The sequence below is a fragment of the Drosophila teissieri genome, chromosome 3L (assembly GCF_016746235.2).
Source record: "Drosophila teissieri strain GT53w chromosome 3L, Prin_Dtei_1.1, whole genome shotgun sequence".
NCBI classification, from domain to species: Eukaryota; Metazoa; Arthropoda; class Insecta; order Diptera; family Drosophilidae; genus Drosophila; species Drosophila teissieri.
The window spans coordinates 22,133,209-22,149,387 of record NC_053031.1 but is presented as its reverse complement, the minus strand read 5'-3'; the positions used below and the strand labels follow the sequence as shown (position 1 = coordinate 22,149,387).

At 45.8% G+C, this 16,179-nt stretch overlaps 7 protein-coding genes across 14 annotated transcripts; 3 read left to right on the top strand and 4 right to left on the bottom strand.

The window, feature by feature from the left end:
- Positions 1-55: 55 nt before the first annotated feature.
- Positions 56-3,910, bottom strand: LOC122615643 (nucleolar protein dao-5). Of its 3 annotated transcripts, none has more exons than XM_043790668.1 (4): positions 3,682-3,906; positions 1,976-3,475; positions 1,597-1,755; positions 56-836 (listed from the first exon to the last, which is right to left on the bottom strand). In XM_043790668.1, the coding sequence occupies exons 1-4, from the start codon at positions 3,778-3,780 to the stop codon at positions 684-686; spliced, it is 1,911 nt and encodes a 636-aa protein (XP_043646603.1). In that variant the 5' UTR covers positions 3,781-3,906; the 3' UTR covers positions 56-683. The 3 variants fall into 3 exon arrangements, with proteins under 3 accessions (XP_043646603.1, XP_043646604.1, XP_043646602.1); XM_043790669.1 differs by having other exon boundaries at positions 694-1,358; positions 3,682-3,910; XM_043790667.1 differs by lacking the exon at positions 1,597-1,755 and having other exon boundaries at positions 694-1,358; positions 3,682-3,902.
- A 385-nt stretch (positions 3,911-4,295) lies between these two features.
- On the top strand, positions 4,296-6,014 carry LOC122616544. Its single transcript, XM_043792031.1, has 3 exons — positions 4,296-5,012; positions 5,072-5,768; positions 5,827-6,014. The coding sequence occupies exons 1-3, from the start codon at positions 4,462-4,464 to the stop codon at positions 5,941-5,943; spliced, it is 1,365 nt and encodes a 454-aa protein (XP_043647966.1). The 5' UTR covers positions 4,296-4,461; the 3' UTR covers positions 5,944-6,014.
- A 623-nt stretch (positions 6,015-6,637) lies between these two features.
- LOC122616545 lies at positions 6,638-7,840 on the top strand. 3 transcript variants are annotated; one of them, XM_043792033.1, is made up of 4 exons: positions 6,638-6,672; positions 6,789-7,237; positions 7,292-7,587; positions 7,650-7,840. In XM_043792033.1, exons 2-4 carry the CDS (start codon positions 6,886-6,888, stop codon positions 7,668-7,670), a joined length of 669 nt encoding a protein of 222 aa, XP_043647968.1. In that variant the 5' UTR covers positions 6,638-6,672; positions 6,789-6,885; the 3' UTR covers positions 7,671-7,840. The 3 variants fall into 3 exon arrangements, with proteins under 3 accessions (XP_043647968.1, XP_043647967.1, XP_043647969.1); XM_043792032.1 differs by having other exon boundaries at positions 6,654-6,688; XM_043792034.1 differs by lacking the exon at positions 6,638-6,672 and having other exon boundaries at positions 6,696-7,237; positions 7,301-7,587.
- Positions 7,841-9,437: 1,597 nt separating this feature from the next.
- Positions 9,438-9,973, top strand: LOC122615629 (small integral membrane protein 8). The gene is made up of 2 exons (XM_043790647.1): positions 9,438-9,621; positions 9,691-9,973. Exons 1-2 carry the CDS (start codon positions 9,523-9,525, stop codon positions 9,847-9,849), a joined length of 258 nt encoding a protein of 85 aa, XP_043646582.1. The 5' UTR covers positions 9,438-9,522; the 3' UTR covers positions 9,850-9,973.
- LOC122615627 (eukaryotic translation initiation factor 2A) lies at positions 9,837-12,925 on the bottom strand. 4 transcript variants are annotated; one of them, XM_043790645.1, is made up of 4 exons: positions 12,596-12,923; positions 11,259-12,423; positions 10,928-11,205; positions 9,837-10,601 (listed from the first exon to the last, which is right to left on the bottom strand). In XM_043790645.1, exons 1-4 carry the CDS (start codon positions 12,633-12,635, stop codon positions 10,165-10,167), a joined length of 1,920 nt encoding a protein of 639 aa, XP_043646580.1. In that variant the 5' UTR covers positions 12,636-12,923; the 3' UTR covers positions 9,837-10,164. The 4 variants fall into 4 exon arrangements, 2 of the variants coding, with proteins under 2 accessions (XP_043646580.1, XP_043646581.1); XM_043790646.1 differs by having other exon boundaries at positions 9,837-10,598; XR_006325861.1 differs by having other exon boundaries at positions 10,433-10,601; positions 10,656-11,205; positions 12,596-12,925.
- Positions 12,926-13,418: 493 nt separating this feature from the next.
- On the bottom strand, positions 13,419-14,315 carry LOC122617464 (matrix-remodeling-associated protein 7). Its single transcript, XM_043793329.1, has 2 exons — positions 14,110-14,315; positions 13,419-14,047 (listed from the first exon to the last, which is right to left on the bottom strand). The coding sequence occupies exons 1-2, from the start codon at positions 14,239-14,241 to the stop codon at positions 13,673-13,675; spliced, it is 507 nt and encodes a 168-aa protein (XP_043649264.1). The 5' UTR covers positions 14,242-14,315; the 3' UTR covers positions 13,419-13,672.
- Positions 14,316-14,553: 238 nt separating this feature from the next.
- LOC122617392 (cyclin-H) lies at positions 14,554-15,893 on the bottom strand. The gene is made up of 5 exons (XM_043793239.1): positions 15,533-15,893; positions 15,264-15,465; positions 14,979-15,207; positions 14,812-14,923; positions 14,554-14,753 (listed from the first exon to the last, which is right to left on the bottom strand). The coding sequence occupies exons 1-5, from the start codon at positions 15,844-15,846 to the stop codon at positions 14,636-14,638; spliced, it is 975 nt and encodes a 324-aa protein (XP_043649174.1). The 5' UTR covers positions 15,847-15,893; the 3' UTR covers positions 14,554-14,635.
- Positions 15,894-16,179: the final 286 nt, after the last annotated feature.

Sequence of the window (16,179 nt, the reverse complement as noted above, 5' to 3'; positions counted from 1 at the left end):
TTTTTAATTATTCTCGGTAACATTCGATTCAGATCTGTAATCAAACTACAAGCAATTCAGTTATTAAAAAATACATGTATTTCTTTCGGTTTTTCTTAAATTGAATTAAATACATTGTCCGAAGTGACAAATTAATCTTTTACATATTGAATCCCTCATAAACAGGTTATCACCAGAAATTAGCGGGAAATGGCTTAATTGCTAATCGGAAGTCAACCCTTTATTTAACCCGTGACTGGAAAATAATTTGGTTTCATGCCAGATTTCTTATGAACCTTTTTCAATTTTAGATAAAAATAGTTTAAAGGCAATACAATAAAAATGTACTAAGCTTTAAGTCTTAAAAGGTTTATAAAAAATCGGCTACAAGCTTTCCGGTTTCATTTCAACAGATCAGAAAAATAAAGGGTCAATTCTGCTTCAGTTATAATAACCATTATTTAAAAAGAAATAATAGCTAAAAGTATAAACTTGGTCACGGGTTTATCGACCGCCAGTTCGCATTGGATTAATTCACATTAAAGCGGAAGTACAGACTTCCCCATGTCAATCAAGAGTTTGGAAAGAATTTACATGTTGGCGGAACTATTGCATAATGAAACTATTCTACGTAGTTACTTTTTTGCTTACAGACTAGTTGTATCCGTTAGAATAAGGATTATTTTATGGGGTGTATATAACTCTTAGTCAAATTTTATTGAATTGACGCCTACGTCAATTTGGCCACCTCGATAGCTGCCGCGCTTCTTCTTGGTCTTCTCGTGTTTAAAGGACTTGCCGCGCGTATGCTTCAGGTCCTTGTTGGCTCGCTCGCCCCAAGATCCGGCAGCGTTTTTCTATCGCGGTGAACAAATAAAATTAGGTTAACCCGATAACAAATCTGCATCTTGTGTGGGTGTGTGTTTGTTTGCGGGTGGGTGGCGCTAACTAAACTATTTCTAATTATCGAAGGTGATCTTCTTGTTTGGCTTTGGCGCCGACGAGTCAAAGGATTTGTTGCCGAATCCGCCGCCTCGTCCGCCTCCACCGCGACCCCCGCGTCCACCAAAACCGCCGCTTCCGCGGCCGCCGCCACCACCACCGCGTCCTCCGAAGCCACCGCCGCCTCCACGGCCGCCACCCCCACGACCACCAAAGCCACCGCCGCCTCCACGACCGCCGCCACCACGTCCGCCACGCTGGTTGTTGTCGAAGCCGCCAAAACTCTTGCGATCGCCAATCTTTTTGAAGCCGCCTCCATCACCGCCACCCTCGCCATTGGACTTGTTGGTCTCCCAAGTGCTGCGATCTGGTCGTCCGGAGAAGCCTGAGCCACCTCGGCCGCCCCGTCCGTTGTTGTGCTTCTTGAAGCCGCTGTCCTGAAATCGAAAGAAACGCCGAAAAGGGCAAACCACAAATTAGCAACGATTTAATTTGAAATATGTGTTCAAAATGTATTGGGAAAGTGCCACAAATGATTTGAGATTTCTTCGCGGCGCGTCTTGCTAATTTGTGTGCCTGCCCCTTTTCAGCCTCTTAGAAAGATTCCCTACGCCTATTCCTCAACAGCCATCACAAACACACTCCCACGCGACTCAAATCCATTGCGGCACTTACCTTCGCCTCGAAGGACATGTCCTGGACTCGGGAGTCCACCATCACATCCTCGGTGCGTACCCTCCGGAAGGGTGACCGTCGCCCACTTCCCCCTCCGCTATTGTTCATATTATTATTTCGGCTGAAGGAGTTGTTAGGCGTGGAGGTGAAATCGTTCTTCTGCGAATGGCAATGAAGTTAAGTAAAACTGTCTGCACAGGATTCGGACAACAAATAAACATGATTCGCTATTTAAAGATACAGTATTTCAATAGGACACACTGAACAATAATCATTACTGCTTTAAAAAGTTACTTTTCAGATAACTAAGGAAATTTGTTTAGTCATCATTCAAGCGGTCTACGGTATTTTTAGATGCAGATAAGGTACACCGGCTTACCTGTTGTTCTCCCGATTTGACGAAGTTGTTGTACTTTTTGTTGGGAGTGGCCTCGTCCTGGTCGCCACCACTAAACTTTCGCTTCTGAGCAGGCTTCGCATTGCCATTGGTCACCGAGTTGGGCTTGACCTCGCCGGACTCTTCGCCAGAGTCACTGTCGTCGCTGCTGCTGTCACCCTTCTTAGCAGGAACAGCAGTCTTTTTGACAGCTGGCTTCACTGCCGGTGTCTCATCATCGCTGGAATCCTCACTGCTCGAGGAGGCAGGCTTTGCAGGCTTGGTCGGAGCCTTGGAAGCAGCCGCCTTTGCTGGCTTTTCATCTTCTGAGCTATCGCTATCGTCTGAAGAATCTTCTGAATCTGCTTTCTTGGAAGGAGCAGGCGTTGCAACTGTTTTCGATGCAGTTTTTTTGGGAGCTTCCTCCTCATCAGAGTCGCTGTCTTCGCTGGAAGACTTGGCCTTTTTGGCCGGTGTCGCCTTTGGTGGTGCAGCAGCCTTCTTTGGCGCCTCGTCTTCAGAGGAGCTGTCATCGCTTGAGGAAGCTGCCTTCTTGGCAGGAGTTGCCTTAGCTGGCGTGGCCTTTCCTGGAGCTGCCTTCTTGGGAGCCTCGTCTTCTGAAGAACTGTCATCACTGGAGCTGTTAGCCTTTTTGGTGGGAGCAGCCTTAGTCGGAGTGGACTTTGCTAGAATTTCTACCTTTTTGGGTGCCTCGTCTTCAGAGGAACTATCGTCACTAGAGGAAGCCGCCTTCTTAGCAGGAGCCGCCTTGACAGAAGATTTAGCAGAGGGTTTGGTCTCTTCCTCTGAGCTGCTGTCTTCGCTGCTAGATGCGGCTGGCTTAGGAGCTGGCTTCGCGGCAGGCTGGACTGCAGGCTTCTTAGCGGCTGGCTCGTCATCGGAGTCGCTATCGTCGCTGGAGGATGCTGCTTTCTTTGCCGGTGCAGTCTTGGCAACTGGCTTGGCAGCTGGCTTGGCCTCTTCCTCGGAGCTGCTGTCTTCGCTGCTGGAGGCTGCTTTTTTGGCGGGAGCAGCCTTAGCTGGTGTAGCCTTGACAGCGGGCTTTGCCTTTTCTTCTTCGGAACTGCTATCCTCGCTGCTGGACTCAACCTTCTTGGCGGGAGTTGCCTTGGCCGGAGATGGCTTCACTGGAGCAGCCTTCTTGGGTGCCTCTTCCTCCGAGGAACTGTCCTCGCTGGAAGATTCTGCCTTCTTAGCGGCAGGAGATGCCTTGGCCGGCGTGGCCTTTGCTGCTGGCGTCTTCTCCTCCTCCGAATCACTGTCATCGCTGCTGGAAGAGGCTGCTTTCTTGGCGGCCTTGCCGTTTGTTAGTAGAAGCGCTGCCGCTGGCTTCTTAGGCGCCGATTCGGCCTCAGAGTCTGAGTCGCTATCATCGCTGGAGTCACCGGCCGTCGCCTTGATTGCTGGGATCTTGGTGGAGCTCTTGGTCTGGTAGAACTGAAGGATTTCACTCAACTTTGGGCTGCTTTTAGCGACGCTGGCCTGGAAGTTGGAAAGAGGCAAATGTTGTTGGTTAGCTAGACGAAACACGTGGCAATGGAGACTGAGGCAAGGGGCAGCTTAAGAAGCCATCGGTGGACAGGAATGGAATTCGGCTTCTAAACGTTGCCAGGTGGAGGCTGATGCCACATGTGTTGGATGCATCCGAACCGCACACATTGCACTTGCCGCTATGCACTGAAACTCACCGCCTTCGTCTTCTGCTGGAAAACCTTGGCCAGGTTCTTGTCCTTGGACTGCAAGTACTCTAGGACGATTGCATCGGCTATTTTTAGCAGGTCTGTCATGATTAATTCAACTATTCGTCAATATTTTCTGTCCGAAATTAAATCCTAGCCGCACGCTTGTCACACAAAAAAGAATGCGCACACACACGTGTTTTTTACTTCTCAGTGGTATGGCAGCACTCACCGGCCGCCAACGGTCTGGCCACCCCTCTTTACTAGCCTTCGAGCGTTTCTCAACACTGTGAATACAGTGGGTATTATTTTTAAAGAAAATCCGAAAATAGATTGCTATGCTGATGTAACCGTTTATTAATACTATAGCGACAAAGATAAATCAAAAGGTTGAGATTGAAAATAAGTCGCTCCGTTAGACCAAACTAAAATGACAAAATTACTTTTATTTATTATGTTACTTTCCTATGTATATAAATTTCTAGATTTATCGAAATTTTTATTATTCAAACAATTCGCGTATATAATATTGGCCTTTCAAAGGCGGACTAAAATAAAATAAATAAATTAAAGTTGTAGCGAAACTATGTTTCTTGTGCGAGATATTTAAGCGATCCGCGGCTGGTCACACTAGGGGAACACGGAAATTTATTTTTGTTTGTTATTCAATTGAGTTGGCCTGCTTGGAACGATCCAGAAAACCGACCGTAGACAGGAAACTATCCCTAGCTCCGGCTATTTTACCAGACCTTGAGTCCATCTTCGCCAGCGAGGATTGGTTTTGGGACCATGGCTGCCGGGCCGGTAACCAATATCCTGCAGATGAACGACGACTGTCTGGCCGAGGTTTTTGAACGTCTGCAGGACTTGCCGTCGGAAGTGTCCTTCGCGAGGACTTGCCGGCGACTGCAGTGCATTTGTCTGGCCAAGTGGCGCACCAGCCGTGTATACGAGCAACTGGATTTGGAGAAGTGGCGGGTACTTTTGCCCAACCATGAAGACCTGGTATACTTCTTAACCCAAATGCGTCCGTACATTAAAGAGATTAGCGGCAGCAGCTGCCTGTGCTCTATACTAAAGGATCTGGACGAAATGCACATTGCGGAGCTGCCCCTAGTGACCAGCTTCTACTACGACTCAGACGACGTCGATTGCTATCCCACGAACCGGAGCATCCGTAAGCTGGCCCAGCTTCTGCCTGGCTTGCGAAAGTTGCGCCTAACCACTCCCATCGACGGGCGGTACCTGTCCAATTTCGAGCACCTGCAGGAGCTGCACCTCTACGAAGACCAACACAAGGCGTTTGAGCTGCAGCAGAAGTACCTGGACGAAGTGTGCCGGTAAGTAGTAATCGTCAGCTGCCTCATTTTTTACAACTAACTTTCCGTTTGTTTCACAGCAAACTGCATGATCTTCGGGTCCTGGACATTAGGACGTACGATATGATCAGTAAACTTCAGCTGGGAAACTGCCTGGAAAGCTTTAAGAACCTCACTGATCTTAAGCTTAATCTGGCCACCTTAAAACCCATTCTTCCCGCCGTTCTAGAGCTGCCCTCCCTCAAGAAACTAGTGGTGCTGCTGGACAACGAATGGCATATCCCCCCGCTGGTCAGTCCTGATAGCTATGACCACAAGATCCGCGAAGTCAGCGAGTTCTACGAGATCATGGATTTCAAGGCCAAGGAAATAGTGGGATTTGCCGTGGACGGATACTATATGCCCCTGGAACCTGGCTGGGATGAGAAGCTGCCCATCTGGACGTATTACAGACTAAAGCGCCTGGCCATTTGCAGCTGGACGCATTCGGCAGACTACCTAAAGCGCTACACCTGTATGACAGACCTGCAGCTGCTTTGCTTGCGCAACTGGAATGACCTGAGCGACGAAATCCTCTTAGAATTCGTGGAGCTCTGTCCAAGATTGGAACATCTCGACGTGTCCTACTGCCGAAATCTGACGCCAACATTTTTACCACGCGCCTTAAATATTCTTAAGCGGCGGGAGCCGTACAAGCAGCAGCCAGGAGTTGGATGGTCGCCACCTCTGAAGCTCTACTACGACCTTAGTGGCTTTGAGGACTATGTGGATAGAGCGGTTACTATTTACTTATTAATATCGCTTTATTTTTTTCTAATCAATTTATCTACTGCAGAACCTTAAGAGCTCTTTGGAATATAGAGGATATATTGTTTTCACCGCCGACTTTCCTGTCGACTCTGAAAGGGGTTTAAGCTTTGTGGACCGCGGATACCAATTTGAATTTCACTGACCTCAAAATATGTAAATATAAAAACGTAGATTTATTCAATAATTTATTATTAAAATTTTTGTTGCACAAAATACGCCAAAATGGTTTATAATTTTAATATTTCGAATGCTCCATGCGGACTGCCGTGTTTGTCCCTAATGCATGATAAAGTATCATTTAGACGGCAGTCCACGTAGTGTAGGAGAGCAACGATAGCGTGGTGCGCAAGGAGACTTGCATTAATCCGTACAACAGTAGAGCCGTACTTTGTGCAGTAAGTGTTCCGTACAAAATTTAATATTTTTCGTAAAGGAGATTCAGTGGTAATAAATCTGTTGGTTCTTGTAAGGGAAAATTATTAGTATAAATCATATTAATATATATTAAGATACTAAAGTAAAATCATTTTCAAGAATTTTTTAAAAGGGCACTATTGTCTAATCAAGATATTTCTTATAAAACTACCCAGTAATTTTACCGACCATTTTTGTAACCTTCATATAAAAAAATTAGTAATATAAATATTACAAATATATGAAAATATTTAAAAGATATAATTTAAAATATAATTATTACAAAAATAAGTATTATAAGTATTACAAAAAATAAGCTGACGGAAACGAACAATTAAATTTCGTTAACGGAAAATTGATCATTTGTAGCTATGACAGCTAGGAGGCGGGAATACCCCAGATAAAATGTTTACTGTGATTGGCAACACAGTACCAGCTGTTTCAACTTAACTGGCAGGTATAATAACCGTAAGGTATAGTTTATAGTTAGGAAGGCAACTCGTTGTTATTTTACCAAAAACGAAAGTGTAACTGATCGAGTAACTCCTGGTTTTATGGATATCTAATCTGCAGACAAAAAGTATTAATTGGCCATCTCGGGCTCAAAATCGTAGTTGAATTCAGATAGGCACCAGCGCATACGAAAACAGTACAGTACGCAATCGTGAAAATGAACAGACAAAGAAACAAATTTAAGCGAGGTCAAAATTTCTCCATGGAGGAGGAATTTCTGCTCATCACTATGGCGGCGGAGCAACGCAAGATCTTCGAAAATAAGAAATGCGATGCAGTGACCTGGAAGGAGAAGGAGCAGGCGTGGGATGACCTGGCGGTCGCCTACTCCACCAAATCGGGAGTTAAACGCAGTGGACATAGCTTGAGGGCCAAATATGAGAGTTTGAAGAAGAAGTTGGGAGCCGGGATTCCGTACGGACACCCAACCCAAACTCCTTCGGTTTCCGAAAAACTCAGGGAGATCCTGGGGGACGATGATACGGGGGGCGAAAACTCAGACAGCGATTGTGAGTAAGAATCCATGACTGTCCTCCGCCTATCTAAAGATAGTTAATTTCTAGTTATAATAGATGATTGCAAGGCGGAATCAATTGGAGACATTATCGAGCTCACAGGGGAAAACTCCAATGAAAATGGGGAATTGACTGCCACGCCGAGAAACGCAACTGGAAGGCCAAGGCGCAATGCCGGAAGACTTTTTCAAGAAGAAAAGCTACGCCTGATCAGAGCACAGCGACATTTTTATGAACAGGAAACCATCAGAGCTCGGGAAAAGCATTTGGAGGAAATGGAAACTCTAAGGGCGAAACGAGAGCTCCTCTACTTGGAAATCTCTGAAAAGAAAATGAAGCTTTATGTACGCTATAAGATGCAGTTTCGTATGCCAAATTAACTGTTTAATGTTATTATTATTTGCAGGACCCTTCAAAGGATTCATGAGCTGAAATTATCACAGTCTTGGTCTAGATTAGTATTGAAAACAATAGATAACGCTATAGTCGAGTTCCCCGTAAGAAAAAATATCAAAACCATTTTAAAAAATGTGGGCGTGGCAGTTTTGGGTTGTTTGTGGGCGTTAGAGTGGGCGTGGCAACATGAATCAACAAACTTGCGCTGCTTCTATGTCTCTGGAGTCTGTATGCTTAATCTGAACTTTCTAGCTTTTGTAGTTCCTGAGATCTCGACGTTCATACGGACGGACAGACGGACATGGCCAGATCGTCTCGGCTATTGATCCTGATCAAGAATATATATACTTTATATGGTTGGAAACGCTTCCTTCTGCCTGTTACACACTTTTTAACGAATCTAGTGTACCCTTTTACTCTACGAGTAACGGGTAAAATTAGACACAATTTACAAAATGTACATCAGCTCTCAAAGTATTTACCAATTATATTTTCTATGAGTTTTATCGGTGGCATCTGACTTGTAATTGATTTCTGCAAATTTCGTCAAAAAATTCGAAAGGAATGCCCATGACAACAGAAGCTTGCGGTAACGAGTTCATTTCCTGGATTACTATGTTATAAAAAACCGCTCAGCCAAATATTACGATTTTCACCGTATCAATAGGGATACCAAGGGATAGGACGGGAAACCTCTGCCTCCAAATCTCTATACATCTAGAGATGACTTTGTATGCCGAATTTTATGACTCATTATCATATATTTGTTTAGCGAGGACCCATTGCCTAAAAGGTAGCTGTCTTCAAATTCGCCGCCTTCCTAACGGGATTTTAATCGACTGTTGTCGAAAATAGTGCGAAATAATAATTAAGTGCGCATCTGAGACAGCCTGGATGTTCATTGATAAAAGTCCCTTGCGGTTACCACAGGCATCGTCTTGGTTCTGCCTCGGGAGCCGAATGTGTGTGCAGCCGACCACCCCCATCAAAATTGAAAACTTAAAAAGCTTGATGTATTCCATGGACAGGGCGGCAATGTGGCGTGAAACTTCCTCCACCGCCCGACATTCAGAGGATTTGCGGAAGTACCCTACGGTATCCAAGTTTAAACAGGCAGGAACGGCAGGACCAAGAGCACCTTGTACTCGGGACTAGAGGCGTGGTGTTTGGGCAGATTCAGTGCGTCAAAAAGGGTTTCCCCTTGAAGTGAGTCAATTGACCAATCTGAAATCATCGTCATCATCGTTTATATACTCTAGAAAGTTGCGTTTGGTTTGGACTTCCGAGGCCTTAAGTCCTCATCCTCATTGGAGTCTTCCAGTGAATTAAGATATGTACATATATGTTTTGTTAATCCTATAAACAATTAAAACAGATTTCCGAATATGAAATCACTTCACTGTGAATGGCTACCATTCAGTCAGCTGTTTTGAAATATTCAACAGGTTGTATTCTAAATAAATGCTTAATTTTTTGTTGATCCCCGAAATATTACACTTAAGGTAAATAGCATTTTAATAGATGGATGTTTGAAAATGTCCTGAGGTAAACTGATATTTGGCTGTAAATAATAATATTTATTGGAAATAAAAACAGTTTGCATTCTAACTGACTTGGTAGACTTCTATGCTCCGTTGATTTTTGTAAATGGAATATTAAGTAGTTTAGAATACAGAATAAAGATTATTGATGTCGAAATATTTTTCACCCGCTTAAAAGGGAACCAATGTCGCACATCAGGGGCAGTCTTCACTGTGTCTGCCATAGAAGGTATTTTTCAGTTCGAGGGTCACACTGTTCCCAGGCTTCAGTCCTTTCACATGTTTATATTTACTACATTGTGCAATATATTTAAAAGCATTTAAGAGAAGAACGCGACCAGGATGAGCGAAAAAAAGCAACAGGGCCCTGGAGATGGCATCCGAGCTATGAGAAGCACCGGAGTCTTCCGGCTGATCAACTTCGAGTTGTATACGAAGCCGGTGCGGTTTCATTTAAACTTCAATTTGATTGTAACGATTTCTAGAATTGTATATCATATTCGTTTTCAGAACAAGATCATCATGGGCCTGGGACTGACCGCGTTTGCCGGGGTCTTCGGTTACATCGCGTATATGAGGTACAAGTACGAGAGCCTGGGATACTATGTGGCTGTCCAGGAGAACGGACAAGAAAAGTTTATCAAAAAGAAGTCGAATTGGGAGCAGTAATCCGTGGATCTTGGTGGAAACATCTTTATTACTTGGTAGCACAATTTGGTACATAAATTTGTTGTTTACGGGAGTTACTGTACGTTTTGCCGAAAATAGTTAGGAAATCACAATAGTAGAAAAATGTTTTAACTTGAAACTTATTGCGGCAAATGGGCCACAAACTGAGCGTAAAACAGCAGGAAGGGGACGGACAGGAGGTGAAAATAGAGTGAAGTGGAGCTGAGAAGAGTTGGTGTATCACAAGAGCAATTACTTCTCGCAACTCTCAGACTTTTCGCCGCCGCCGTCATCGCCAGCGCCATCAACGTCTTCCTAGGCAGACTGCTTAAGAGCCTTAAGCTCATCCAGGTACTGTGCTTCCATCTTAATCTTGTTTAGTTGGTTCAGCTCTAGGTTCTCGCCCTGGCTGCGTCGAACCTTCAGCTTTTTTATGTCCGACAACTTCTTTGCGACGCTGCGAATCTTGCGCTCCTTATCGCTGATGTTCTGGCCGTTGGGCTGTCCCTGTCCATGGGGAATCTGTGGCTGATCGGCAGCGTTATCCGGCTGGTATTTCTGTTTGGGAGTGGGCGGCTGCCTCCGCTCCTCTGCAGCCACGAAAACGGGCGACTGACGAGCAACCGGAGCACCTTGTTCGGTCATCTCAGTCGGGACAGAATCCGCATCGCCGCCATTTACAACGTTGACATCCTTTCTAGCGCTTCGCTGCTTGTTCTTGTTGTTCCTCTTGTTCCCATTGGCACCACCTGCTGGGCGAATAGAAATGCAAACAGCAATTAGCAAACACAGCCGAGCCTACTTACAGCCGCGCAATCCCTAATCCTAATGGCATGCTAATACAAAATGTGTGTGGAAGGAGTGAGAGGAGCTGACAAGCTGCGTGAGTCGTGAGCCTAGTAGCGTTTGTGCTGGTAGGGCCGATAGCGCCGGTTGTGGCGGCTGGCCGAGGTCCCGGTAGACAGTGGTCTTTCCGCGCCGTTCGCCGCCACCAGCTGGCACTGGCCCTGCTCGCCTCGCCGCATAATGGGATTGTCCAGGTCGTACTGCCTGTGCCAAAACTTCCGCGTCGTATTACCTGCTGCTGCCGCCGGGGCTAGTCCGGGAATACTCGGCTGGGGCAGATACTTTTCCGGATTCTTGCCCTCCTTCAACAAGCGCAGATGGGGCGGTGTGTAAGCCTTTTTGCTGGCCTCTGGCTGGCTGGACTTGATGCCCTCGTGCTTGGCCTTGGTAATCTTGGGTTCGCTGAACGTCTTATCCGCAAACTGCTGCCACTCAATTCCCAGCAATTCCTGACCCTGTGGCCACATGGTCTCGTGGAGCAGGGCCCCGGAGTAGTGGTACACCTTGAACCTGCGAGAAAGTTGCGTTAATAGTAGTATACGCATTTGAATTGATCCACTTACCCGTTGCTTATACGGAGCCTGGGTGCCGTGGTGGCCGTGACGAACCACTCGCCATTGGGATGCCACTCAAAGACCGTGGTGTCGGCGCACTTGAGGTTAGCTAGCTTCTCGCGTTTGGCCACATCCCACACCTCGACAGCTCCAGGCAGATTGCCGAAGCCGGCGAGAACTATGAGGTTGCCGAACGGATTGAAGTAGGCACAGTTCCGTGGTCCCTCACCAAAGTCAAAGACCACATCGCACTTGAGGTTGTAGAGAGCCGCCTTGGAGGGCATGAAGCCGTATACGACTACAAACTCGGTTGCTTTAGGACTCCACTTGACGCAGTGCACCGGTCCCTCCTTAGACAGGGGCACTGAGCAGGTGTCGCCCTTGGTGGCCATGAAGTGCACCGCCTGGTTGCCGTAGTAAGAGGCACCGCTCTTATCCACTTCCGTGCTGGTTAGGAGGAGCAGTCCGCTGCCCCGCTTGTTCCACAACATCTCGACGCGATCCGCCTGAAAGAAGCTCTTGCAGGCTACGGTCTGGTTCTGTCCAAGCGCCGGATACTTGTAGAGCTTGCACATGGACGGGGCGCCCTTGGCGCCCGGCGTGTAGAAGGCAAGGAATGGGGGACAGTTACCGGGACCCAGCGACAGCATACCGCCCCGACTGCCTCCTATCTTGCGTGATGTGGAGGCAAATCCCTTCTCCGCTCCCTCGCCGAGGTCATAGAACAGTGCCTCGCCGCCGACTACCAGAGCGAAGATGGACTCGTCCGCCGACCAGGAGGGCTGCCAGTCCGTTTGGTTCTTCTGGACGATAGCGAACACTTCGACGCCGGTGGCCACATCGTAGACGAGCAGATTGGGCGACCCCTCCGGCCGGTCCTTAGTGATGGCATAGTGCTCCCAGGTGCACAGGTAGCTGCCACGTGGCGAGAATTGGAGGTAGAAGGCCTTCGGCCTGGGCAGGACGCACTTGGCCGGCCAGCTGGCTGCGCTGTCCCGGCTGGCCTGGAGCACCTTGACTTCCTGGCCGTTGGAGTAGGCGAAGTACCGGCCGTCGGGGCTGAAGCAGATCGAGCGTGAGCTCTTCGTCTCCTCGCGTGGCAAGTGGGGCTTGGGCTCGAAGGGCTGCTTGGAACCCGCCGAGGACCACACTTCCACAGCCACGCTAGAGCGAACTGTGGAGAAGAATCGAGAGGTGTCCCCGATTAGCAGGTGGAAACACGAGGTCGCGCGGTTTTTCGCATTTCTTCGCTACCCGGGCAGAATAAGTGGCTACGTTCGATGTTCCAAGGCGTCTACGGCGCCTCAGTGACCACCTGGTGGGGATTGCACCCGGACAATACTCACTGGCAAGGGTAGGAACAACCAGATCCGCAGCTGCAGCCATTGTCTTCCAATCTCACACGCACACACACACAGGAACACGCACGTCGGTGTTGCTGCAGTTGCTTTTGTTGTTGTCTGCTGTGCAGTCAGTGTTGGTCAACGATTGTGTGCTTGATTTGGTCACACACGGTTGCCGTGTACGCGGTGTATCGATAAACGATAGTAAACATGCATGGGCATTGGCGCCACAACGACACGTTTAAACATCAACCAAACCAAACCGAACCGAACGTATTTATAACTCCAACAAAATTTCTGCTCCACGTGAATTTAAAAACATTTTAGTACTAACGATTTTGAAACTGACGCGCTAGTCATTTCGACTGATCCAATCGAAGGTGTGTTGATGGAAACTATTTGTTAATACAATTATTTTCAAAAAGGCCAAAAAAACCAGTCGTAGTCAATAGTTTTAAAAATTATAGCAAACAGATAAATATTATCGTCGGTTAAGAAACGATCAGAAAATGATTCTGCCCTAAATTAGAAGTGATTATTTAGAATATATGTACATATGTTACATTTTGACACAGCTTTACATTCTTTATTAAACAAATAAATCCAGTAATGACACTAGAAAGCTATATAAATACTCATATTCTAATCATCGAATTTGGCAACTAAATATGTTTAAATACTAAGGTTATGCTAGGTTTTTATATTACGTAGAATATATTTTGAGCTTGAGCCTTAGCACAGCTTGTAAAATGTAAAAATATATACATATTTCTAATTCGAAAACCGATTTCAACATACTTTAAGATCACAACATTTACTACAAAACTGATAATTCAAAATTTAATTACTCTAGGAACTCACAGAATACAAAGAGTGAATTGGAATACATATAATTTACATAAAACTATGATATAACAATACGCCGACGTTATCGACTGATAATATAGCTTTCTGGCTAAAGACTTTCCCGTAGTAAGTGGCCCAGATATGGCAACAGCAAAGCCTTGGATTTTAAACATTTAACTTATAGATCACACAATCCTGCACATTTAGGTAGGATGAGCTTAGGCTTGTGCCACTTCAGCGATAGAGCCGCACCTGCTGCTTGAGATCCTGGTCGCTTATGCGGTCCTGGAGGTTTAATTCCGCCTCCTGTTTGCGCAGGAGCTCAAAGATGGCCGCCAGCTGCTCCCGCTCTATTCGGCACTCCTCCTCGATTTGGCTGGGAGTTAAAGTCTTCTCCATTTTGTGCTGGAACCTTTTGGCTTTGAGCTGGCCCATCAGGTGGTTGTAGTTGTGCCCGGGCAGCTGTTCCTCGATAAGCTCTACTTCGCTGTCGGTGGAGTTCTCTTCGTAGGCCTCGTCGTCATCGGTTTCCTCTCCTTGTGGAGCCTTCGACTCTAAATCCTCCTCATCGCGCGGCTCGTCGGCCCCCAAACCTTCGTCTTCCAGTTCCTGCAAGATAAAACACCGAAATATTTCAGAACATTTCCGCTGCTTCCGGCAAAAACACCCACTCCCTTGTCCTTGAAGATGTTGGCGAAGTAGAAAGCAATCAAAACGCACAGGAGAAGCGTGATTAGAGCTACCGAGTAGTGACCCGGTAATCCAAGGAAGAGAACATCCATCGACGGCAAAAAATCGTGCATTTCGAATTCTCTTTTTTCTTTTATTTGTTGTGTCTAAATCCACTATTATTGTTTTTCTTTGGGCTCAGTGTGGCCGTTGACCACAAACGAAATATTCCCAACCAGCGTTTAGCGGATTTTCAAAACGGGGTTTTGAAAAGCCATTGCTTGGTTTTTTTTTAACTTTAAGACATCTAATTTAAAATACTAAAAAGGTAGGTATACAGCGCCGCAATAATTGGATTTAATAATTATTTACTCCAAACTGGTGTTGTGGAACAAACTTTGTTTCGTAAGCTAATACTTAACACATAAATTTAAACAATTAAACAATGGTAAATTATAAAATGCTTTAATGTCGATTAAATCTACTCAGTAGTGCATCCTTACATCATTTAATTAAATATTTTGTAGGCTATTGGCTTATGTTCATAGCAGATGTATCCGAGCTCACGTCTGCAATGTGGAATGAGGCATCGTCCGCGGGCATGTCATCCTCATCGGTGTACAATCGGCGTAAGCGCTCCTTATAGCTTTTAAAGAAAAAACGCTATTTAATACAGAATGCATGAACTAATTAGGACATCTTACAGTTCGCTATCAGGATTATTTGCTTGATTGCGGCACTTATCTAACTTCTTCTCGATGGCCTTAACCTTATCCCGATCGGGCTGCTGATATTGCTTCACCATTATACGAATTTCTGTGAGGAAAAGGGAATGTAGAGCTGGGTGCGTTATTTCACAAGACAAACTTACTTCTCACGGCATCTATGAGTCCGGGTAGCTTCTCCCTGGCGGAAACAAAAAGAAGATCCGTCACATAGCTATCAAGATTCTCTTGTTCTCTGCTGGCAGCGTGGAGAACGGCAGCTAATGCAATTTGCGAGGGCGTATGCAAAAGACAGGCATCCGAGTAGAACGTGGAATCAATAAAACTATCAATATGTGGCCGCAGACGCTCTGGATGTTGCATATTGCTGCGAGTCTAAAAAAAATCAAAATGTCAACGATCTGAAATAGAAATGTAAATATATATCGCACTTTTATATCTATTAGAAACCCCTCGATGGGTCTGAACGGATTGTGTATGGTAAGGTAGTAGTTAAGCTGTCCAATCAGCAGTAATTCATTGGATAACACTATGTCTGTGGCCTTATTCCTGTCGCCCTTGATGTTGTTCACGAACTGGTTGATGGACACGTTGAATTCCTCCACTTTGCAGGCAACGAACACGCATGTGGCTCTGAAAAGGTATTTTTTAAAGGTTTTAAGAGGTATAAACCGCCTGTTCGCCTACAATACTTTCTTACAGAATCTCTTTGGGGTGATAGTCCATGGGGGTGTTGTTCAGATAGAACCGCTTGAAGTAGTGGAAGGCTGTTCCCACAACGCACTTGGGCATCGGCGGATCGAAGCGGCGGCAGAAGTCGAAGAGGTAGATCTCGTACTGCTTCAGCAACAGACGCTCCTCCGTCGGCGTGAGAAAGTGCTCCTTAGTGTCGCGACCCTGCGCCTCGTCTTCGTGCGACTCGATGTACTTGCTGTTCTGCTCCACACGGAAATCCATGAGCTGGCCTTCGTTGGCGAAGGTCCAGGACCTCTTTTGAGAGCTCACGGGATACATTTTGCACAGCTGCCGGCGAAGTCAAAACTCTGACACCCTGCATGGTGTTACCGATTGCAGGCCGAAAAAAAATACCAGTATACGGTTCAAATATTAGGGTGATTCCTACAACACGACCTTGTTGTAGGAAAACCAGAAATGCAAAATTTACAAAGGCTGAGAAAATATTAAAAGTGTTTTTTTTTTTTTTAATTTGAATAGCTACAATCCTCTTGATTAGTTTCAAGTATTTACCGCACTAAATGTTATCAATTTAAAATTATTTATACTTCAAGAAATGAAGTACAACTTACAATTATTGGGTATACTAAACTAAAAGCTATTAAAGCTAGA